At 42.3% G+C, this 25365-nt stretch overlaps 2 protein-coding genes and 1 pseudogene across 2 annotated transcripts; 1 reads left to right on the forward strand and 2 right to left on the reverse strand.

Moving 5' to 3' along the window:
* Positions 1-1238: 1238 nt before the first annotated feature.
* Positions 1239-7856, reverse strand: LOC137871146 (transcription factor 24-like). The gene is made up of 4 exons (XM_068708779.1): positions 7283-7856; positions 5678-5824; positions 3643-3807; positions 1239-2510 (listed from the first exon to the last, which is right to left on the reverse strand). Exons 1-4 carry the CDS (start codon positions 7451-7453, stop codon positions 2373-2375), a joined length of 621 nt encoding a protein of 206 aa, XP_068564880.1. The 5' UTR covers positions 7454-7856; the 3' UTR covers positions 1239-2372.
* Positions 7857-10715: 2859 nt separating this feature from the next.
* Positions 10716-14208, forward strand: LOC137871410 (scavenger receptor cysteine-rich type 1 protein M130-like; annotated as a pseudogene).
* A 4555-nt stretch (positions 14209-18763) lies between these two features.
* Positions 18764-24968, reverse strand: ephx1 (epoxide hydrolase 1, microsomal (xenobiotic)). The gene is made up of 9 exons (XM_068708774.1): positions 24726-24968; positions 23535-23762; positions 23272-23452; positions 22971-23189; positions 22656-22785; positions 21923-22137; positions 20795-20903; positions 20414-20536; positions 18764-19931 (listed from the first exon to the last, which is right to left on the reverse strand). Exons 2-9 carry the CDS (start codon positions 23715-23717, stop codon positions 19721-19723), a joined length of 1371 nt encoding a protein of 456 aa, XP_068564875.1. The 5' UTR covers positions 23718-23762; positions 24726-24968; the 3' UTR covers positions 18764-19720.
* Positions 24969-25365: the final 397 nt, after the last annotated feature.

The raw sequence follows: 25365 nt of genomic DNA on the forward strand, positions 1-25365 counted from the left end.
TAGTGGAGATGCTGAACTAATCTTAAACTTCAGTTTAGTGGAGGTGCTGAGTGAAGCTGAAGGGTCTGCAGAAGTGAAAGTGCTGAAAGAAGTTGGATTGTTGCGATAAAGGTGATTAATTGAGCTTGAGGTGTCCTACAATATATGTGTGCCACTTCAATGGATAAAGAGAAGGAAGATGTTTCAGATGAAGTGTAAGCACTGTAAGCAACATTAAGAGTGTAAGTGCTGCAAAAACGTAAGTGAAAGCATTGAAGCTGAAGTGTCAATTTAAGAGAAGTTGAAGTGCTGAAAGCAGTTGAAATGATTGAGGTGTTTGTGATCGATTGACTGTGATTGAGTTGGGGGTGTACTACCAGTGCCATTGTGGCTTCATGTTTTCATTTTATACATATTTCCTATGCTTATGTCTGTCTGTCTCTGTTGCAGAGTTGCTTTACCAAACTGTCCTTCTCTAACCTCTGCCTTAGTATTCAGAATCCAGCAGCTCCAAATTAGTCATCGCTGCACACGGCCCCCTCTGGACAGATTTATAGAGCTAGCCTTGAACGCTGGGCTGTTGCTTGTGGAGCTGAGCCCATCTTGTTCAAGGAGGAGAGGACTTCAGTCGGTCTGGTCTCTTCTATCAACGCTACAAACATATCTACATGAGTTATTGGACTGGATTTCAGTTCTGAGCTCTCATTTCTGCAATTACTGTGTAATCATACAGCAAAAAAATTAAGATACTTAGTAAATTATAGGTTGAAATACAGAAACTACAAGTACTGTGAAGAACCAGAAGCTTTTCCTGGATGTTATCACTAGGTGTCCAGCTAAACTGTGCTACTATATAGCTTTTTAAATGATTTCAGTTGGATAAATTTATTTCCTTTATCTTTCTTTACTTTTTACATATACTACGATACACTACACTACAGTATACTGAGATACATGGTGGCTGGTGGGTTTCATGTGTACTGGGTTATTTTATGATAAGTAAATACGTAGTGCCAGGTGCATGCAGCCAAAGAAAACAAGAAAAACTAGAGGAGGTTCTTCAAAGAAAAAAATAAATGATGGTTTCGCAACTACTTAACAAACCAGAATATAGGCTTTTTATATATAGGCTTTTTATTATTTATCAGTCCACAAAGCTTTGATCTAAAACGATCTGGGCTCTGTGGCATTTCTGATGTTCATTTTAATTTATAACTATGTTTTCACACTGCCCACTGCGGTTTAACGCACTGCGTTTGTCACTTTGTAAGAAATAACAAATGCACACAAGCTGTTATTGTAGATGGTGTTTTACTCAAAAGTAGAAGGTTACATTCTGTGGCAGGGTTGTAATGAGAACTAAGTGGTCATTACTGCAGAGATATGAAGTGATCAGACAGCAGCTGTGTTCCCACAACAATCCCTCCCTCACTGCCCATCTGTCTATCCATCCTTTCACTCCCACACACACACACACACACACACACACACACACACACACACACACACACACACACACACACACACACACACACACACACACAGACTTCACGAGGTACCGCAAACATCTAAATAAAAAAAGCCTAAACCCTCACAAAAATACATTTTATATCTCCTTAACTGACCGAACTCTTCCTGACAGCAAAAGTAATATCTGAAAAAAATGAAACACTGTACAACCTCTAAATCAAGATAATAGGATACACGCTGCTCCTCCGCGTGGTGATTTGTGGCGTTGTTAGTCAAGAGAAGCAGCTTTTTCATTTCCTCTTATTAAATCCGTCTATCTGTCTGAAGCTCAGATAATGATTAATTAATAATGAATATTATCAACAAGAGTGAATCTAAACCTCTCTGTGCTTTGTGCATTAACACGTGTACCTGTGTGTGTGTGTGTGTGTGTGTGTGTGTGTGTGTGTGTGTGTGTGTGTGTGTGTGTGTGTGTGTACACGTGATTCTGGTGGAAAAAACAACTTTCAAGGCCTTTGCGGATACACACAACAAACTAGTCACAGTAACCAAAGAAGCTGTTTTTATTATGATATGTAAAGATAAAATAAACGTATTGACAGCCAGAGATCAAAATGGCCGCTGTCTTTGTAGCTGCATGTTGATTTAAGCCCTCTCCTTCATTGTTAGATAAACCAAAAACTGCAACTTTATTATTTTTATCTCTATCCAAAATATTAAAGTTTTCGCCTCACTTTTTACTTTTGGTGGGCTAAAATTTCTGCTTTGCTGAAATTAAACTTCGGCAACTATGTAACCAAGCCGTCACTTTGAAAACAGCTTCTTCTTGTAACCGATCACTGTCTCCAGATGAATATTCTTCTTTGGCTGTCCATGGCAGCTACGTGGCTAGCTAACAAGAGGGAAAGTTATGTCCCGCGCTATCACTCTTTTTCTGCTTCCAAGGTGGGGGTCAGCGGGTGTGTCACCCCCCGTCCAGGTGGAGGCATCTGATTGGCTTGGACTCCTGACAGCAGCTCTCCCACGCTGCCGCAGTAGAGCAGGGAACGCATGGGCCACTTCTGAGGAGAGAGACAGCACACTGGGTTAGCTCCTCATGCTAACATGATTAGCACCGCGATATGTGGTGAACCTGCAAACCAGTCAAGACCGAGAAATTAAGCCGATGCGGAACTGCCGAAAACTGCAGTTCTTCAGCAGCTCCACACTCGAGCCACTCCCCATAAACACCCATATTAAAATGCACAACGTTACAGTGGAAATAACTATGTTTACAAAAGCTGGTACAAAAACGGTTTTGGTGTCTAGTTCCCCCATTCATGATAACAGGGGGTGAATTTTTAGAGAACTTGAATCACATTAAGGCTTAAAGTTATATATAATAGAGGGTGTGGCCGCTTTGAGTGACAGGCTGTGTCACCCGGTGGCCCCTCAGCTCCACACACGATCCACCTCTTTGCCCATTTTTGGATTAGCCGAGAGTTTGTCACTGCCAAGATGGTGACAGCGGTAACCAACCACTTTGAACTTCACAATTGCACTTCAGAAATGTGCGGCGTCATGGAGACTATGTCCACATATTATACATTCACACCAAATCGGGTGTTGCAGCGCTCAGGGCGGGGTTGAGCGGCGCCGTGGGAGTGTCACTTAAATGGCCCATTAGTGTGACGTCATGTCGTGGACTTCAAACCCCCTACAATCCAGAAGGTGGCGGTAAAAATAAGAAGAAGAGGAACTTTAACCCTTGACCCTGACCTAACACTAAAAACAAATGGACACAAACCAAAGGAAGCTTCTTAGTTTAATAAGCATAGACTGCAAGCCAGACAAAAGCATCGAAGCTGGGAACACAAAATAAACCGAGTTAAGGAACCGTCAGGGGAGAAGACAGCAGCTCAATGTTCTCGAACTCCAGACTGTACAGACAATACCTCAGCTCAGCTGGAAATTGCTGGTTAGCTTAGTTTTTTCAGTAGGCATATAATATTACAACTTTCAATGTCTTTGCTTCAATCTTTAACCAATCTTTCTGGTTGGGGCCCCCAAAGTGAGATCAGGCCCTTGGCCTGTCTCACCTAACGGTCACATAGGGTGATAATCATCTCCAGCGGGTCATGTCCTGTGTATGTCTGACAGTTAGTGTAATGCACTCAGCATGACAAGCAGTGCGTTGTTGTTTCCTGTCCTCACCTTAACAGGATGCAGGTATCCGCCCGGCCTGGAGGGCAGGGTGTGCTCGGCCGGCGTCGCTCCCTGGTCCAGCGTCTCTGTCAGGTGAGCTATGTAGTTAGTGGCCAGAACCAGAACATCCAGCTTGGACAGCTTGGTGTCTGGTGGGACTGAGGGCAGAGCGGCCTGAGGACAGAGGAAGCACGGCGGACAAGCTTATCAAATCTAAGAGTGAGACCTTTAACAATTTTCTACTTTTTAGTTCCATCTTTAACTGAGTGAACTGAAAATGGAGGGGTGGCAAGATGGATTAAGTTTTAAAGATATTATTTTTAAAAACTTTTTTTTTTTCTTCAATAAGTGCAAACAAGTGTGCAACACATACACACAAATACATGTTTGGCATAAAATGATCTTGAGTCATCCACAACATAAACTCAAAGAGCACGGCTCTGTTTGAAATCGCATTCGAAACATGCTATTCATACGACTGCATAGTAGGTGGAATTTGTGTTTGTGAGAATTGCCTGTATACTACATCTGAGTATGCAAAGTGAGCTTACTGGACATACTCAACTGGCCCAAATTGCATTGCGTCTCTTAAGACTGTCCAATGGCTGACTGTAGGGAAGACAGTTTAAATAATTACACGTTGGATAAAATAATTACGAATGATAGCGAGCAACATTAAGATACAGTTAAGAGAAAAAAAACGTACTGTACTGTAAAAAACATTACTGAAATATCAAATTACATTAATTTGCCTTCAAACAATACTGTTAATTATTACATTCACTGGCAGAGGTTACGTTGGTTCACATTTGTATTCAACGGTAGCTCGGACCGGTAACATCGTGATCAATGCTGTCGAGTGATGCAGAGAAGACGTTCTGCTTGAGTATGCTTCAGTGTTAATAGTCTGCTGTTAATGGCATTTATTTATGAATTTAGTATTCAGTACATACTTATTGAGTGTGTACTACGCATTACGTTCGTATGCGATTTCTAACCCTTTCTCCAGGTGCAAAGCGCTATAGACCGGGGACACAGCCAATCCAGTTGATACAGCAATAGCTTAACTCAGTTGAGTCAAATCAATTGTTAACGGCGAAGAGACAGTTTGTCGAGAGAACAGCACAACAGAGATATGAGAGCGATGACCGCATGGTGAGCAACTGACCTCCTACTTTCTGGCTGCAGACTGTGACTGTTGAAAGATTGTTTAGTGTTTACCATACGAGTGCCATACAAGTTCAATGTGTCTGTATGTTAAAAGTATCCCACATTGCTGCAACGGTATGGAAATGCACGTTGTTGATTATATTTTATTTGACAGACGTAGGGGTCGGCTACAGGACGCACTTTAGACTTTATGAAGGCCTTTGCTGGGAGAAAAAGGCGCGTCCATTGTCCTGCCTGGCAGGAGCAAACAAGATGATGAGAACTGAACCTGTACATGTGACGCTTCTGGAAGCTGGGTATTTAACGGATTCTTGCTTACATGATTTATCAGTGTGACACGGTTAGGTTTCTCCCAAAACAGCAGTATTATTTTATCCACTCCACTATTATAAGTCAGTTCAAAAAATGTAAGTTGGAAAATTCACATTTTATTTTCAATATTCCTATTATCAATAAGCTCTGGGGTAAATACGTTTATGATACTTATACATTTTGTCCAGCACGATGATCTTTAAAAATGAGCAACACTTTTTGAAGCATGGATGCAATCGGCAGAAGCAAAAAAGCTAACGTTAGGCTATAAAACAAACCACACCATGGTCACATGACTTCCAACATCACCCCCGCTAAATGTGTTCCGCGTGATGATGTCAAATGTCCCAGACCCCCTCTGTCGTCTCAATAAGCAACCGCCTTTTTTAAGACATGTAAAAGCTGCAAAATTCACGAGCGGTGATGGATTCTAAACATTTGTAATGTGGCATTTACATGTTTTTAGCGGTTACAAGGTTGTACTGTACCTCTTTATGCAGGCGGTTATTTTTCTACCAAATAAATGTTTTGGGCTGACCAGGTGGGGAACTGAAGAAAATACCTGCAGGCTGTGGAAGGCCTGTCGTAGGTTGCGTACGCGGCTCCTCTCTCGCGCTGCATTTTCTGGGGAGTGCTGACCCCTCAGTGTACTGCACTGGACCGCAGACTCACAACCAGAACCGGACCTGGACCCACACACAGACTGCACCTGCAGCAGAGGACGTGTTTAGAGCCTGGCAGTGAAATCAAATCATATTAAATTAAACACGCTGGGATTGTTTTGTCTAAATGGGGAAGTTAGACAATATTGAAACATTAAGACATTAGAATTCATTAAATTGATTTTACACTGTAGCAATTTAAAAATGCTCCTTCTACTTACTTTGATAAAATAAAAATGTCACATTCTGTTAATTGGTTCATGTTACAATAAGACTTTCTATTGCAGTGTGTATTATATGCATGCAGTCAATTGCAAATTGCACAAGGTGTAATGTGAAAATCAGTCATTTTCCACTTAAGTTTATCAATTAATGTTTTAACCTTCTTTCATCACTGTCACTTTTTCATTTGAGTCTTAGGACAGAGATGTTATTTACGACACACACATTTACCAAACGGACATCTCTAGTTGTTATGGTATTGAGAGAAACAAATTATGAAGAAACTGGATAACTTGTCTTTCTAGCTGTTAGATGCATTAGTGTTATATATTATTAGTGGGTATTAATCTACACTGTGTGAGATTATCAGAATCCAAATCTGCTTTTTTGCCAAGTACACATACAAGAAATTTGCTTTGCCGTATTGGTGCATAACATAAACAAGGTTTTTAAGAGAAATAAAAAAATGAAAGCAAGTATTACAAAAATATAGAAACATAAATATAGAATAGAAGAAAAATACAATTGAAATTTGAAAAATTACGATGAACTTACAAGAAAAAAATATATAAAACAGAAGAAAAATACCAAAGAAATATGAAAACAGATAATGTCAAAAATATGTACAGAATACATAAATATAATTACATATGAATAAATACCATCAAAATATGTACAATATATCTGAGTTAAGTATTATTATCATTATTATTATTATTGTTATGTGAAGAGAATATTGGTATTTCTCTAGTGTATGGTTGAAAAAGGACAAACATGGATGGAGAGGAGTGCATCAGGACTGCTTCTGAACATGACAAATGTGCTTGAAAAGTGCAAACTTCAACAAAAAATACAAATCAGTGTCAGTCATGCATCCTCCACAGCTCTTTCCTATAATTAGTGTAGTTCAAGTTATCTGAACTCGAGTGGAGTTCTCTTAATGTTTCCACCAAATCCTTAATGGAAGAAGCGAGATTCATCTTCTACTTGTTGACACTCTCTTACTTCAACTTTTCCACATCACACTAATAAGTCAGTGGCATAGTCTGACAATCTGCGTATCGATCTGTGAGGAAGTATTACATGATCTCACTAATACTTTATGAGCTGGTCTTTGATCCTGAAGCATGACGTCCCATAGTCTTCCTGGATGAGATTACATTTGACTACTTTTGTTAAGAAAACTAATTTTGAGCAGGTGGTTTCCATGCCATTTTCCCTGTTTTATTATGAACTAAGTATAGCACTATTAATTGCTAAATCTTTCTTTGGGTCAGACTCACCCACTTCCTGGGCTCCCGGCTGCTGCGTGTGCTCTGCCTGTGTCCGTGCAGGGATGCCGGGCCGCCGGCCGCACGAGGCTCCTGCTGCCTCTGTGGCTCGGCTGCGGAGCCGGAGACCAGCTGGTGGTTCGCCGCCACCGACATGAGACCTTGCAGGGGACTCAGTGCCATAGGTGCCACCGGACTGCTGTAGCGGACTGTCCTGAAGACCTTAGTTCACTTCTGACCCGTCTGTTTTCATTGGCTGGATGGAAGTTTGCTTTCCCGTGTTGGAGATGGTTGTGAAAATATCATCCACTCAGTGCTTTTGGGAAGTAGTACACTACAGGATGCACAGCCTGAGGTCATCTTTCCATCGAAGCATTTTAAATGGAGATATAAATACTGGCTGGACAACAGCTGAACTCACTCATCTGATCTCAGACATTCTATTCTGTGCTCATGCTTTCCCGACTATTCTGCTCAAGCATCTCCAAAGTCCTCTCCAAAGTTCCCCAGGTCTCTGTGGGTTCCCCTAAAAGAACCACAAAAAAACCCACAATCCCCGTCTGCCTCTCTGCGCATCACCGTCCTCCCAGTCTGACCCCCCCCCCCCCCCTCTCTCTCTCTGCCTCTCCCTCTGTCTCTGCTTGTTTCCTTATCGGGTGAGGTAACGTGGGGAACTTCATGTGGTCCTTATCTCAGCCGCCCCGGTCATCCTGATCCTCCCCTGGCTGTTTGGCTGCCAAGAGGAGCAGGCGGGCAGGCAGTCAGGCCCGGGGGAGTGCAGCACTGGGAAAGGGTGTCCTGAGCCAGGGTACTATGGGGGGGGGGGGGGCTTGGGAAACTGAAAAGCTCTGCTAACAACTGGACATGGGTGGGACTGGAAGCTCAGGGGCAGTGCGACATTGAACATTACCAAAGAGAGGCGCAAGAGTCCTTTGGTTCGTTCAGGACATCTTATCAACCTGGTGAGATGATGAGGATGAAGAAAACAGAAAGTAGAACTACAGTTGCAGTTTTACATCCATGTCTGTCCACCATGTCATTCATCATTTTATCCTTTTATACGTTTGTGGGAAATTGACACAATTAGCATATTCATTCTTGAGTTATGGCCAAAAAATGTGTTTTGTGAGGTCACAGTGATCTTCAGTTCACCCTTGAGTCCAAGTGGACAAATTTGAAGAAATTCTCTCCAAGGGTTTCTGAGATGGGACGGATGGACAACCGTAAAAAAACAAAACAAAAAAAAAACTGAATTCCCACACAAAATCGCATTCACTTGAGCATCAACGTTGAACATCATGAAGCCCATTCTGTGAGTGACGTATGTGATACGGAGCACAACTTGCTAAAAAGCATTCTGGGCACATGTAGAATAACTCCAGGGTGGTATTCCAGAAAGGTGGCCAAATAACAGATAACCCCATCTGTAAAATCCAAGATCACCTGCCCCTGTTCCAGAAGTCAGGTTTAATGGAAGTCCATGTCTGTCACTATGGCAACTGATGACCCAAAGCTAATTTGCTATGAGACAAGTTAACTTTAGTTTTTAACTCGGGTCCCAGCAGACTCCAATTCTCAGGAATGGCTTGAACCAGAATCAGCTGTTCAGGTTAACTGAAGTCCGTCTCTTTCACAATAAGACTGGGTTTCTTATAGAATGAGCTCCGGGAATTGATCAAAAAACACAGTGAATTGTGAATGAAGCAAAACACACACAACACAATGTGCCTTTGCCAGTGGAGCTATGTGGAGGCCTCACTGTTCCAAACAACAGGCTCTTATTAAGGACAGTACATGTCCGAGACACACCATATTTTAGATTGCAAATTAAAAAGGTAAAGTTCTGATTGTATTTTTTTGTGAATTATAAGGTTATTGCAGGCATTAGCAGTTATACGTCTTTTCACTTTTCTAAATATAACCAAATCATTTTCATCAGTCAATTAAATCATCTTCAGACAACTTGTCTTAGGTTACCATGGTAAATGGCAGACATGTCATCATTCACTCATTCATACACTGACGGGAGGAGCTACCATCAGGACTAACTAACCATTCATATCCAATTTAAGGTTAAGTGTCTTGCCCAAGGACACGTCCACATGGACTAGCGGAGCTGGGGATCGAACCACCGATCCTCTAAGTGCATGACGCCCCTGCTCTACCACTGAGCCACAGTCGCCATGCATTCATATCAAAGTGCTGAATGTCAACAACTTTTTGAAGGCCTTCAACGTCAAAGCTTTACCTGAGGCTTACATCAATAAATATATATATATATACACATTTATCGTTGAGCAACACAGTAAAATCAAGCATGAATCAGAGGTTTAAGGCGATAACGTGGCAGCATCTTCATGCTCAGAGGTTTGGTGTTATCAGTTAGAGGAATGTCTGGCACCTTGTCCAGGCTGTCAACACAATAATCCCCGACCTCCACCATCTGCAGCTGCTTTTAAACTGTTCAATACTACCAGGCTGAGGGACGTTCTGAGCAAGGGCCTATAGCTTCGGTTTCAACATTGGTGGGGACACATTTTAAGAGGGGGGGGGCATAAAAACATGTCTAGTACAAATATTATTTACAAAGTGAAACTCAAAGAAAGCATAACCTTGTTTATAGGAATAGTTCAGTCAAACCATACAATACAATAAAGCAAATACCCAGTAGCAATGAAATATGTCATCAAAAACAAATAGACAACAACTCAGTTCAACTCTCAAGAAGTGAACTCAACCAAGGGAGCTAAACAGTTGGTGTGTGTGTGTGAGTTGAGTGTCCCACAGTCTTATCGTTCAGTCCACTCGCTAAATATTCCGTTTTTTAAAACGCACGAAGAGGACCAGGGAAGAGAGCCTCATGGAGCAGGTAAGTACGCAGAGGCAGAGGCGGAACGGTGAGGACAGCCATGAAGACTCCACAACCTGGACCAGTGAAGAGGACTACAAGGACTCGGCACCCTCGACCTCAGGCCTCATATTGAATGATATTTGTCAGAATATGACACCTGTGTTGTTCTTTAGTTATAGATCGGAGTGTTCACAAAGGAGCCACATAAATCATTCATTTCATCATTCCATTTTTGGGTGTAAGCTTCTTGTGATCAGCTGGAAATCAGACAGATCAATTGGTTGGACACCTCTGGTAGACCCAGTGTCTGACCCACAGTTATTTTAGTGTTTTTTTACCATTGTGACCCATTCTACTCATGACATATGTAGTTATGAAAATTCCTCAGTCAATGTACTGTATCTATTGAACCAGTATTATGTTACGGTATGTTTTGTATTATTATAATTATTGCTTATTATTATTAGTAGTATTGTTGACTTATATTATTTCTGAAATACACCTCTGAATTGTTGTTTCATGACATCTTTTTATTTAGTGTGTGGTGTCTTTTATCTCTCTCTTGTATCTTCTATCATCTCTCCAGACTCTGTCAGGCTGGTGAATGGGACTAGTCTGTGCTCAGGCAGACTGGAGGTGAAGTCTAACCAGTGGTGGTCCTCAGTATTCAACCCTGTCTCCTAAAAATTACGTTCCCCCAAAACTAAAATGCATTCTCAATTACGTTGGGCTGCAGTGTGTGAAGATGACTTTGACCAACAGGATGCAGAGGTGGTCTGTAGGGAGCTTATCTGTGGGGCTCCTTCAGTCCTCCAGGGGGCGCTCTATGGAGAAGTGGAGGCTCCAATGTGGACCAAAGAGTTCCAGTGTGGAGGCCATGAGTCTGCTCTCCTGGACTGCAGAAGCTCAGGCTCAGCTAGAAACATCTGCTCACCTGGCAAAGCTGTTGGACTCACCTGCTCAGGTAGAAGAGGAGCTGCAGCTTTGATCTGGTTCATTTCTGTTCTACTGAAACTCACTTTGTTCTTTTACTGACGACTCTCTTGTTTCTGTTCAGAACCTGTCAGGTTGGTGGGAGGAGACAGTCGCTGTGCAGGAACACTAGAGCTGAAACATCAAGGAGACTGGAGACCAGTGTATGGCTATTACTGGAGCCTGAAGGAAGCAGATGTTGCCTGTAGAGAGCTGGACTGTGGCTCTGCTGTTTCTATAGGATGGAGAGAGGAGTCCTCAGAAAGATCTGTGTGGAGGATCAAGTCTGACTGTGTTCAGTCTGGATCTTCTCTGAGGGAGTGTGTAATACCAGATTCCTCTTCATTCATTATGAATCTCACCTGCTCAGGTAAGCACATCAGTGACATCATCTATGACATCATCTCTGACAGCAGTTTTTCCAGTATGTTCCTTCCTCTGTCACAGTGACAGTCAGTGGTTTTCCATTGGACTGAACTGTAAAGTTATCCAGGACAACGACATCCTAAAGTAGAGAGGTGGGCTTGTTTCTGGAAGCTTCAAACCCTCCATAGACTACTGAGCTCCAACTGAGAGGACACACCTGTCTGTCTGTCTGTCTGTCTGTCTCTGTGTTTGTCAGACCTGTGACATCACATCCTTTCTCAGGGTCCGTCTTGATTAATGGAGGGTAAATGTGAACTTTCATCATCTCTCTGTGTTTATAGACCTGCTGCTTCAGCCAATCATCTCTGTGTCCTCAATGTACAGGGTCTCTGAGGCCCAGCAGCAGGGGGCTCAGGTGCTCAGGCGCTCCACCTTCACCATCTGCTGCTCCATCCAGCCACAGTACCCAGGAGGCTCCTTCCAGCTCACCTTCACCGCCTCCAACTCAGCACAAAACTACACCAAACCAGCTGTCAATCACTCTGCCCACTTCCTGTTTCCTGCTGCAGAGCCCGCCCACCAAGAAAGCTACAGCTGTGTTTATCACCTCTATGTTTTTCTCATGACTTCTCTTCTGAGAGCCGTCTGCTCTCCATCACTGTCTTAGCTAAGCTGACTGTTCACATGCCGGTTTGAAGATGATTGGTCTAGACTGACTGAAATGATCAGCTGACAACAGAGTCCGTGCATGTTGTTGTTTCTGAAATGACACTGTGAGTACTGTCATTGTGTTACACATGTAAATTTAACCAAAGTCTATAAATGGCAACAGCAACAAATACACTGTAGGGCAGAGCATGTTTGGTTACCAGGATAACTCTGGTTCTCTGATAACTGAGGGAGGCGTTTCACTATGAGAAGCACCTTCTGACGTGATCAATCATAAAAGTCACTCCACTGCCACCACATCGGTCATAACACCCCTTAGCCCCTAACTCTCCATTTTCAAGTGTAGTTCCTCCACCTAACAGAAGCAAAAAGGCTGGTGTGCTCAGATACCTCACTCAGAGAACCAGGGTTATCCTGGAAACCAAACATTGAGACAGTTGTTAGGTTGTTACAACTAATGGTAGCAATTCCACTTTCAATTGAGTCTTCACTAAGTCACGCCCCTCTAACACTGACTAACCAATCACAGCATTGCATAGTCCAGCTCTGACCAGGAGTTCTGCTCAAGAGACTCTCATCAAAGGTTTCAGGCTAGTTTAAACGTTGTTCAATAGTGATACTCATTAACCAGAGAGGTTGGAAGGAGATATTAGTTTATAAAATATTAGTGGAGCTATTGTTAATATTAGCAGAGTACGTTAGCACAGCATTAACTAGCATTAGCACTTAAACTGAATGTATTTTAATGTGGCGTTCCTTCATTTCAGTTCTTCTCTCTCGTTCTCCAGGTGATGTGGTGGTTCACTTTTACACTTTAGCTGCGATCTTCGCTTTGGATAAAAGCATCTGCTAAATGACTGTAATGTAATGTAATGTAATCTTCATCTTTTAAACCTGTTTTCATCCTGATAAATCCTTCAGACGCAATTAGTAGACCCGTCTGTCTGCTGCTCTGAAATCACTTTTGAGTTTGAACAAAAATTAAATAATATTTCTTCAGGGAGATCAGTTAGTGGCAGTGTGGGCTCCATGGTAGCTCTGACAGCTTGATGGAGTAGCAGCGTGGGGCGGGACTTAGCTAAGGGTCAATTAGCCTGTGAATCATATTGAAATGGGCGTGGTCCAGTGGATTGGAAAGAAGCTGAACAAAGCTTTAGTCTCCCCCCTCTTCTCAGCCAGATGTTCCCAGTTCACCCTCACTACATGTTTGGGTTTACCAGCTCTGTCCGGCAGCCTCCCCGCCATCTGATTCAACTGACAACCAGGTGTGGATCAGTTGACAGCTTTGCTCCTCTTTTCACCCGAGACTCCAAGACATGCGGCCGCAGAACTGATGATACGACCACGATCATAGAGCTGTGGCCTAGGGTGTTCTGGTACCAAGTACACTAACGAGCCGCGCTATCCGTGAACATGGAGCACAGAAGTCCAATAACAAAGCACCACTTGGGTTCAGATCAGGCAGGCCGTTCCTCAGGGGCTCGTTAGTATCTCCACACCCGCCTGGCGCCTCTCCCTCTGGGTAACTCCGGAAAAACATGGAGTCCAGCCACTCTCCAGGAGTTTGGTTCCAGACATATGCTATGTGTGGAGGTGAGCCCAACTATATAGTTGGTACCGCTCCACCAACCACACTTGCTCCCGTTCCTTCCCCGCCAGAGTTTACATTCCACGTCCCTAGAGCTAGTCTGCAATGCCCGGGGGTCGGCACGCTTAGGTTTCCTGCCGCCCGGCTCACAAACCCCTCCACCAGGTTTACGGTGGCCATTTATTGGAGGGCAATAAGTGATTGTAGATTTCAGGTTTGATGGGAGCTGTTGGACTCATGATGTTGTGTGATGTAATGACCGTCCATGTGTTTTATCAGATCCATTACCTCTAATCATCAAAGTGGTCGTCCTGCCGCTGACTCTGCCGTTTGTGACCGTTGCCCTTTACTTCTACTGTAAGGTACTGACACACGTCTGTTGTTTAGACCAGCGACTGAAATGAAGCTCTCGCTCTGTGTTTAGTGAACTGAAGACAGGACTGCGCTGTCGTGTCTCTCCAGGCCAGCAGGGAGCAGACGGGAGAACACTGAGCTGGATTATTATAACCTGGGTGTTTCTGCAGCTGAAGAAGAAGGAGCTCAGGGAGCAGAGTAGCTCCTCCAACGAGCTCATCTCACATCCAGATGGATTTATGACACACAACCACCATCAGCTCACTTCTATGTACATGTTCCCTTTAAACAAGAAGGCTGGAATATTATATTACATTATTATAGCTGATCTTTCTTACTCTCAACATGAAAAGACCAACAATATGCTGGTCTCTACATATGCGCTGACTTCCTGTCTGTGGCTCTCAGCTCCAAGCCCATTGTGTTCCTGCTGAAGAATCTTAAACACCTCACAGATATAAAGTTTCATTAGAAAACTAGACTTGAGAGCAGGTTTACCAGACTCCAAGCAGCCGGTGTCTTAGAAACCAAAGACTATCATGAACAATGTCAATGTTATATATTTAATTAGAATGAACCTGAAACATTGACATATATCTTCTACATTCTGTACAACAATACTCAATGTTAAAATCACATTTAGAAACATGAATAAATTAATCCTGATATAAAAGGAAAACAGAGCCATCTACTGTTGGATGTGTGGATCAGGAGCTCATCAGGTTTAGAGAACCACATCTGGTGCCATGTTGACAATCTGTTGGTGTTTGTGAAAGAATTATTACTTGATTTTTGTATTTTCTGATTTCATAAGAATGTCATTTAATTTGCGATTTTTTATAACCAAGGATTTTGCTTATTTCATAACAATGTACTCAATTTTGTTTATGAAGGGATTTGCTTATTTCATGAGTGTTACTTGTTTTGCTTTTTATTCATGTTTTTTATATTATGATAACAGTGAGCAAAAAAACTAAAGATCAAACAAATATGAGGTTGTGGGTTCATCAAATGTATTCAATAATTGAAAGATCTCTTAGAAATGTAGTTTATTTTTGTATTTAGGAATTTTGATTAATTTGTTTCTAAAGGAAGAACTTACATTTCTGTTGAAAAATTACTTTTTTAGATCAAAAAAATGTCTTTGTGAAAAAGAATTTTGAAATGTTTTGTTAATTTTGTACTTAAATTATTTTTGATACAATAAAACCTCCTAACTAATTATACAATCTGAATGAAATATGAACACATATTTAGCAGGAGATTCAGAAATCATTGAGATGAAAACATGAATAAAATGAGAGAATTATTCTATGTGGAGACGACGCCACTTTTGGACGTCTGCTCACAACCAATTAAAGACAAAATGAAAACATGTTTCATGACTATAAAAAAACAAAAAGACAAATTCAGTACTAGTACTTCTTTAGCAAAGTACTTATGAGTCATAATGTTGACTTAGAAAATCAAAATTCTGACTTTGTACATTCATGCTATTACTGTCTATCACAAATATATCTTATTTTATTTTAAACATGTTATATTTGATCCCTTTATTTTATTTATTTGTGTGATTTTCTTTTTATACATAATCAATGTATTATTATTATGTTGTTGAAGGAACCTGACTTTGAAGATGTTTGTTGCCAATGCCTGCTTTTCTGTAATCTACATGACAATAAATACATCAAATCAAACTGCTCATTTTGATTGAACATCAGTATTTTTTGTTTTTATTGTTCAAAACTTTCCATCTATTATTGTCCCTTCTCTTTCGGCTGAAGTTTGTCTTAGAAAACTGAAGTCGACTCATAATTTTGACAAAGAGAATAATAATTTGGACTTAATATGTTATATAAATTGATCTGGACATGTGTTCGACTGAAACAAAATACTTTTATGATCCTTTGAGATACACACTGATAGTGGGGATTTTTTATTGAGCACCACCACAGGACGTTATCGGTAAAAGTGTGACTGTTGTAGCTTTAAGACGCTGTTTAATAAAGGACTAATCTGTTCTTTATTTGGGAGTCCAGTAGATCAGGGCTGAGCAGTAGTAGTTTCTAATGAACTAGACAGAAGAGTCAGATGAATACAGGTTGGATAACATTTGAAACAATACATGATGTGTGTGATGATGTGTGTGTGCTAGCCTACTTTCTTGGGTCAGAATATTAAAGTGTTTTAGTATGACGGTCACTTATCCTCACAAAAAGAAGTGTTTTTTTCTGGATCAAATAGCGAGAGACTCAGGAGAAAATGCAAAGGTAGCAGGAAACATCAAGGTGACAAAGAAAAGCAGATATTTCAAAATGTAATAGAAAGTCATGAAATGTTTGCTGATTGTGTATTCGAGGGAAGGTCTTTAAAGTTTTAAAACACTTTTAAGTTTAATTCAACTTGCACCTTTGTGTAAGGTTAGCACCGTAAAGGAGCATGGCTATCCAAAAGTTCTTCGTCCTGTCATTGAGGATCTCGCTTCTCTTCAGGAACATGGTGTGTGTGTTGAACAACTAGCAGAACGTGTTAAAGGCATGAAGGCACAAAGGTACTGTATGTAGCAGCAGACATCTTAGGGGCTCACTCTTTGGCAGGATTCAAGGAGAGTTTTGCAGCAGATAGCTTTTGTCGGTTTTGTATGTGTGAGCGAGGTGATATACAGGATAAGAGGGTCTGATCAGGTCTATTCGAGCCAAGGACCAGAGAGAACCATGTTAGACACGTGCAAGAGGTTCTACATGACCCTGCTATGACCAAAGGTCGTGGTGTGAAAAGGGAGTGTCCATTGAATGAAAACTGGAGACTCTTTCCTGTGGTGGATGGTTTTCCACCTGACATTCTGCATGGTTTCTTGGAGGGTATAGTGCCAACAGAATTGCCATTATGTGTTAAGACTTTGATTACCAAGAAGTGTGTTTCTTTGGACTCTTTGAATAAGGCAGTTCCCTTACACATTCTCTGATAACGCTGACCAACCGCTGGTCATTCCAAAGACCTTCATCTCTAAGGGAACCATTGGAGGAAATGACCATGACAATTGGTCTCTCCTAAGACTGCTTCCATTAATGACAGGCTACAATATCCCTGAGGGGGATCAAGCATGGGAAATACTGATCCTTCTAAAAGATATACTGGAATCTGTATTGTCATCGCACTTTACTGAAGTTTATCCACTTCCTGGATTGCAAAATCTCAGAACACAGAGAGTTACTGCAGAAAACTTTTCCGGACTACAAACTTCGTCCAAAACATCATTTCACTGAACACTCCCCTCAAACGATGAAAACCTTTGGCCCACTAGATGTGTGGATGATGCGTTTTGAAGGGAAGCACACATTTTTAAAAAAGGTTGAACATGACACTCCAGAATGTGGTCCACACTGCAAGTCACCAGAAGAGGATGGCCTTCTGTTTGTGTTGCTGCATGAACACTTCTAGTCCCGCCCATGGTTTAAGAGAGGCTAGTGCACGACCCGACTGGTCCGTCTGACGGCCAATCAACAGATCAAAGTCTCTCTGAGCACATCGAGCAACCTTCCTGTGTGTTGCTATGGCGATCCAAACCACATGCGAGCATGTCAGTTTGCTTGTTTCTCATCAGCGAATAGTTTCTTGTTATTTATTATTTCTGATGATTCAGTGAACTCCTGATTCAAACTGACTGTTGTTGAACTTGATCAAGTTTCTCCTGTGAGAGCAGAGATGGAAGAAGTACTCACATCTTTTACTTCAGTAAAAGTACTAATATGAGAGTGTAGAAATACTCTGTTACAGTAAAAGTACTAATATGAGAGTGTAGAAATATTCTGTTACAGTAAAAGTACTAATATGAGAGTGTAGAAATACTCTGTTACAGTAAAAGTACTAATATGACAGTGTAGAAATACCCTGTTACAGTAAAAGTACTAATATCACAGTGTAGAAATATTCTGTTACAGTAAAAGTACTAATATGAGAGTGTAGAAATACTCTGTTACAGTAAAAGTACTAATATGACAGTGTAGAAATACCCTGTTACAGTAAAAGTACTAATATCACAGTGTAGAAATATTCTGTTACAGTAAAAGTACTAATATGAGAGTGTAGAAATACTCTGTTACAGTAAAAGTACTAATATCACAGTGTAGAAATATTCTGTTACAGTAAAAGTACTAATATGAGAGTGTAGAAATACTCTGTTACAGTAAAAGTACTAATATGAGAGTGTAGAAATACTCTGTTACAGTAAAAGTACTAATATGAGAGTGTAAAAATACTCTGTTACAGTAAAAGCACTCATTGTGCACAATGGAGCATTTCAGAATATTATTATTTTATTGTAATATAATTATTGATGCATTAAAGAGGACCTTCTCTGCTGTTTCCCTCTCCTTTAGTGTGTTCTATATATGTGTTCATGTAAAAGTCCTGCAAAGGTTCAAAGCCTGAAGTCCACGTCCAAAGGGAGTTACTCTCCCCCTCAGAAACACTGCTGCTGAGACTCAGAGGAAAAGGATGTCGCACTTAAAATGACTGTGGGGTGCATGATGTATCATAAGAGCGTTAAGATATGAACTATGATGAAGGTGGTGACAGACGACGGACATGACGACGACGGTAATAGGCCTGATGTCGATGTTGTAACAAACATTTACCTCCTAACTTCTCAGTGAGAACACTTCAGATCAAACCGTGAATGAATCAAACGGTGTTATCAGCACATACTTTATTTCATCCACTTTGACAGAGTGATTGTGACATTTGTCTGCATTTAAAAACCTCAACTTAAAATAACTGTTCAGTGATTCTGTCTGAAATGTGCAAAAACAACGAAAGCGAGCAGAAAATAGTTCTCCCTCAGAAACATTGAGAGATTAATCAAAGAAAGACTAATCATATCAAGGAAATACTAGTTTACTGAGTCTTATCAGTTATAGATGACTCTAAACGTTCCTAAACTATAGACTTCATATTATTTATCATCACTGATGAACTCCACAAAGAAATGAATTTCATTTTTGAACTACTTTGCCGTAGAAATCATTCAAATGTGTGCAATTCTTTGAGTTTTGCTCCTGATCATGCACAAACACCGGTCAACACGCGATCCCTCTCTCTTTCTCTCTCTGTGCGTTTCCAGCTTTCCACTCCGACGAAAATGCCGACGTGTGACAAGTTTGGTCAAATGTTGGTCGGGACATGTCACTACTGTTGGGCTATGTCTAGTCTACAATGCATTATAAACATACTTAAAATACTTGAAGCACTGTATATGTATAAGCAGTCCTAAATATTCATAATGCTTTATAACAAAAATCATAAATTATTAAGTATTTCATAATGACTTATATGGTCATGTATTGGAATACTTAATACTAATTTGCATAATTGCCGGCACACTTTTGCAGGTATTTTGTATGTTAGAATTCCCATAGTTGTACTACATTATAATCTTTTCTTTATGCATTATAGTCACTGTTATAATACTAATAAGACCGGCTCACTCACAAAGAATATGATTATGAATTTCACTAGATAGAGCTGACTATATTAGCGATCCAGCTCGTAGAGAATCACAGCGCTCACATCTCAATCTCGAATCATGACGCATCTACTTAGTGCTCGCCACTGTGTTCCAGGTTCTCGATACCTTCACTCTGTACTTTGACTACTTCTTCTTCTTCTTCTCCACCGTCTTCGTGAAGTTCTGGATGTCCTCGGCCATCAGCTGGGGCTCCTCCATGGCAGCAAAATGGCCGCCGCGGGCCATGGGCGTGAAGGTCACCAGTTTGCGGTACTTCTGCTCGACCCAGAGTTTGGGAGTGTGCATCAGCTCGTCGGGGAAGCAGGCGAACCCAGTGGGGACGTACACAGGCATCCTGCGAAGAGACGGGGACGTGTCAGTGATTAACCAGGGGACGACTTTCACATTACACATGTTATTTAACCTCCTAAATTCCCACGACACGAACACATAAGGCCTTCGGCCACGGGTGTCTCCGGTGCGAGAGCCACCAGACTTGTAATTTTACTTTTGCAGAACACAGGATGTGCTGGTCCACAGCAGTACATTGCTAAACTTCTGTGCCGCTACTCTATGGATAAGGATTTATGTATATTGAAGTAGCAACGCGTTCCTGCAGAAACCTAAGTCAGGTCGCGTGGGAAAACGTTGTTAGAACACACTAAAACAAACGTACTTCGACCAAATTGTGAAGATTTGGATTTGAAAACATAAGGAATGACACTGGGAAGCTACAGAATGATATTAAAAAAGAAACTTTGAATAATCACGTAATTCACACTTTGAGTTTCACACATGTGTTCTTTGAGCAACTGGCTTGGTCACATTAAAACTCACCTAGAGTGAGGCTGGTTGAGGCCTTTGCCAAAGTTCTCCTTGTAGAACCTCATGGAGGAGACGATGCAGCCAGACGTCCAGTAGATCATCACATTAGTCAGCAGGTCATCCAGAGAGAACTTCCTGCAAGGCACCACACACACACACACACACACACACACACACACACACACACACACAAGCTCTAATGTTACAGTAAAGAGGCTACTGAGCGGTACCCACCGCAGGAACTCCTCATTCATCCATACAGTCTGAATCTGAATACATTGGATCAATCTGCTGTTACTCAATACATATGCTACTGTGACTGATGGCATTCAGAACTCATTGCATGTGTATACTTGATAGTGTGATAGAAATGTTCTATTGAGTTCTAGTCACCGGGTGAGCCCTCCGTCCTCCAGGTTCCTGAAGTCGCGGCTCGTCCACGTCGAGAACTTCTCCAGAATGTAGGCAGCCAGACCCACCGGGGAGTCATTCAGTCCTCGACCTGTGGGGAAATGAGTCACACATGATGAGAGACTAAGGCGACGGTCACAGTTTGATTTTTATTTTTGCTCTCAGGTCACAGATCAGATTTTTTTCAAAAAGTAGAGTCCCCCCCCCCAATCCGATCTGATCCGATCACTGTCCATGCGACCGCTGTGAGAACGGTCATATCAGAATTCATGTGTTTCTCCACGCTGTACTGAGTGGGCAGTGTTTTTTACATGAAAACAAACTTTTTTTTGTTTTGTTATTGTGGTTGTATAAATGAAGGCTGAATCATGGTGCTGTTAGATTGCTGTTAATACAGATGCAGGCCTCCCTTTGTGTGCAGTGAGGGGGAAAGCAGTTTTCTTGATTAAAATAACGATAAACAATATGTCAACGAAGGTCTTCCTCCGACTTTAGGAAACAGATGAAGGTTGTATGTGCCTCGTCATTTAAAATGTAAATTAACTGATCAAACAGTTTCCCAATTCACTCGGTTCTTCTGATAAATGTGTCATGTTTCACAAAGCACAACTCTGATTTAATGAAATCACCTTACAGAAATTGCGTGGACATGCTGACTGGAGGTGTTTCAGGATGTCAGATATTTAAGTTACACATCTTACTATTCAACTTAATTCAGTTATCAGTCGGAATTAGTCCTTCAAAGTCATACGTTATGGTTTAGGAGTATTATCTGTTCATCAGGGGACCCATATCTTAAAATTTTAGCAATATGTTCACTCCAATGTGTATTTTCAGACCAATGGTCAGTCTCCCATGTGTGCGACGTTATTGGTTGCATGTGAGGCATTTCAGTGCAGAGATCTGTTAACACCAAAGACAAATATATGAGTCACTGCAACCATGAACGGAAACAGTGGAGGCAGAAAGATAAAAGAAATAGAGCATTAATTGAGCAATAAGCCCTGTAATGTGAGCGTAGCCTAACATGATAATACCATTTAAGGTTCTATGAATCACTTTAAACTCTATGGAAGTCCAGTCCACAGTCTCATGTTGCCAGGTCCTTACCCACGGTGTCGGGCTTGGTGGCCTGGATGTGCATGTAGCCAGACTCCTTGATGGGCTCCACCACCAGCTTCTCCATGCAGGGATAGAGACGCTGAATATCCATGTCAGTGAAGCCAAACATCTTAGGGAAGCGACGGCCGAGCATGATGGATAAAGGCATGGACAGGCCCACTTTGGAGGGCGGGGAAAAGTTCACATGCAAGCCTTTGACTATCCTGGGTAAGAAACAAAACAAAAAGAAAAGACTAGTGATACTCTATTTAAAGTTCTGTGAGGAACTTTTAACTCTCAATTTAATACTAATGCCTTCAGCATGAATTAAACTCCTTCAGCTCAGACTGCAGCAGAGCCCGGCCCACGGCGGACAGAACCAGATTGGGCTACGCTGCAGCCTTCGACCTGCAGTTGGAAGCTCCGAGTAGAGCGGGTAGAGCTTCGCCTCGCTGCTCTGCCGGTCCCCACTGGGAGCCAAGACTGACACCACGCTGCTGGAGACCTGGGCCATATTAATGGGCCCGCTGGAGGAAAGCCAGGCCCGACAGAACCAGAACAACGCGGGGCCAGACTGTTAGACTCTGCTGCAGTAAAATGAGCGCTTTTCGAAAGGTAATTTGGTGCTCGGAAACACTGCCGCTTTCGTCCACAGGGACCGCCAAAGTCAACAGACAGACATTTACACAACAATAAAAAAAGAGTGTGTCAGGTGTTGAGGAAGTTCTTGTGTGTGTCTTACCCGGGCTCCAGCTGAGCCATGTTGGTGGTGACCAGCCAGCCCCAGTCTCCTCCATGAGCGTAGAACTTCTGGAAGCCCAGGCGCTTCATCAGTTTGTGAAAGATGTGTGCCGCACAAACTGAATCAAAACCTGTTCAAACACACACACGCACGCACGCACGCGCGCACACACACACACACACACACACACACACACACACACACACACACACACACACACACACACACACACTTGACGTTAATGTTTCCATATCTATATTGTACTACTTTAGCACTCTCAAGGGAAGAGGAAAACATATAACTCTCCTGACTCACCTTTCTTATGTGGTGCTTCCGAAAAACCGTACCCCGGTATGGAGGGACACACCACCTCAAACACAAGATCCTGGGGGTCCGACGGTTCTGTCAGCAGAGGGATCAGTCCGTAGAACTCATAGAAGGAGCCTGGCCAGCCGTGGACCATTATCAGAGGAATAGCTGTCGATCCCTCGGGCACCTTCTTGGGCTTCACGTGCAGGTAATGGATATCAATGCCTGGATGGCAGGTCAGTGAGGGACAACAGGTTAGAGGTGGGACATCTTCCTCCTCATGAAGGTGTCAGCAGTGCGGCCTCACCTTCGATGTTGGTTCTGAAGTGGGGGTACCGGTTGAGCTTGTCAACTTGCCTCCTCCAGTCAAAGTCGTTTCTCCAGTAGGAGACCACCTTCTGCAAGTACTGGGAGTTGAAGCCGTAATTAAACTGGCTGTCCTCTAGGGAGGGGATGGGCCGGGTCTGGTCTATCCTCCTGTAAAGGTCCTGACAAAGAGGGACATGTGGAAGCATGAGTAAGCGCTACGTGGAGACGACTCTTGTGTGACAAACTAAGAGGGGATCTAACCTCCAGCTCCTCCTCGCTGCTGGTGACTTTAAAGGGGCGAATGGTGGCGTCCTCCCCACCGTCGGGGGGCGCGCCGGCCCCCCACCAGCCATCCTCCGTCTTCAGGACCTGGGTCCTGCTCCGCTGAATCAGGAAGAAGATCAGCCCGCCGATCACCAGAGCAACCAGCACCTCCGTGAACATGGCGCTCAGCGTCTGTGCCGGGTGGACGGATGGAGAGATACTGGACTGCGAGGGAGGGAGGGTGAGACAACAAAAGGACGTGTAGGACCGATGACACAAGGAAACGTTCAACAGTTATTTTACATGGCCAAGACGGCATCAAAAGTATACAGAGCAGAGCTGTCTGTTATCACAGTGGCCATAAATGTGCTATTACATAACGTGTGTATTCCTTGGCCGTTGTATTGTAATAGTGTAGTTACTTATTAGACTTGATAGACTAAATAATAAAGAATCAATACTTTGTAACAAGATGTGACAAAAATCCACATGTTGTCATACTAAATGAAATTATGAAATGACAAATCAAACAGAAATATGAGGGTGACTTTCTCTCACAGTTTGAGTCTGGTACACAATGGGTTTATTAGCCTGAGTTTAGAGGGGGGGGGGGCAGACAAAAGCGTCCCTGTTGGTGTGGCCAGCTGACAGGATTTGGTAAAGAACAGGGCTCACCAAGGCCCCTCAGCCTGCTGAGACCTGCATGACAGAGCTTTTCCCATTCAGGACTCTACTGTGACACCTCATTCAGTGTCCCCAGTAGGTGAACATCCATTGTCCCCAGTAGGTGAACATTCAGTATCCCCAGCAGGTGAACACGTCTGTGTGTTAGTCTGGTTGGAGCAGCAGGAACAAGGCTGCATTAGTCAATAATGACATTTTGTTTTTGCTAACATTAGCTAACGTGAATAGCAGCCAGACTTCACTTCATTTATCTAACTTAATATTGAACAAGCTGTTTACTACGAAAGCCATTTCTCCTCCGCACTCTTTGAAGTAAACTGTGTCACGTTACAGTTACTTCGAGGCTGTAATGTAACGTTGCATTTGAGTAAACTAAACGTCACAGGCAACTTTTCTAGAACTTGGTGAAACAAATCACTATTTCAGATGCGGGTCGAACAACGACACGGCGAAGACTTGACGTCACTCAAACGTTAACAGTAGAAGTAGTCTTAAACGGTTTACCTGTCCTCGTGAATCTCGTAGCACAGCGGAACGTGAGTTGTTGGACTTCAGTCTTGCTCTGCTCTGCTCTGCTGGACTCACGGTGTGTGTGTGCCGGACCCGTCCGCTCCCTCCTACCCGTTTCACTGACGTTAGCTTACGCTCTTAAAATTACGTTTTTAAACTTGGACTGAGTTTTGAGTGCAGCTGGATGGACACGTGTTCATACGAGTGTTATGCTGTTTACACTTTTCTCATGCGTAAAAACGTGAGGTTAACAAGGGACACTGTGTAGAAATAGCGGAGGTGCATGATGGGATATGTAGTATGAAGAAGCGATCATAAGTGGACAATTTTGAAGCATGGAGATGCACACCAAAACAAATTGTATTTGTGTGTGTGTATATGTATGTATGTGTGTGTGTGTGTGTGTGTATTATATATATATATACACACACACACACACACACACAAATATACATATACATAGACACGTGTACGTGAGTATATGTACATATATGTGTACATGAGTATATACATTTTACACACTCAAACACACCGTTACAATCAAATTAACTTTTCTAAATATGATGTAACTTTTAACATCTATTAGACAATATTAAATAGCTTAATTAACTTATGCTACATCCACACTACTCCC

The sequence above is a fragment of the Cebidichthys violaceus genome, unplaced genomic scaffold, assembly GCF_023349555.1.
Source record: "Cebidichthys violaceus isolate CVI_PGR_0920_01 unplaced genomic scaffold, fCebVio1.0.p SCAF_14, whole genome shotgun sequence".
In the NCBI taxonomy this organism is placed as follows: domain Eukaryota; kingdom Metazoa; phylum Chordata; class Actinopteri; order Perciformes; family Stichaeidae; genus Cebidichthys; species Cebidichthys violaceus.

Excerpts from the sequence above, each read along its gene's own strand:
- LOC137871146 (XM_068708779.1), bottom strand. The coding sequence starts at position 7,453 with ATGGCACTGAGTCCCCTGCAAGGTCTCATGTCGGTGGCGGCGAACCAC. Across the intron at positions 5,825-7,282 it reads GCCGGGAGCCCAGGAAGTGG|GTGCAGTCTGTGTGTGGGTC; the intron begins GTGAGTCTGACC and ends CCTCTGCTGCAG. Across the intron at positions 2,511-3,642 it reads GATACCTGCATCCTGTTAAG|AAGTGGCCCATGCGTTCCCT; the intron begins GTGAGGACAGGA and ends CTCTCTCCTCAG.
- ephx1 (XM_068708774.1), bottom strand. The coding sequence starts at position 23,717 with ATGTTCACGGAGGTGCTGGTTGCTCTGGTGATCGGCGGGCTGATCTTC. Across the intron at positions 23,453-23,534 it reads GCAGCGAGGAGGAGCTGGAG|GACCTTTACAGGAGGATAGA; the intron begins GTTAGATCCCCT and ends CCTCTTTGTCAG. Across the intron at positions 23,190-23,271 it reads CTTCAGAACCAACATCGAAG|GCATTGATATCCATTACCTG; the intron begins GTGAGGCCGCAC and ends CCTGCCATCCAG.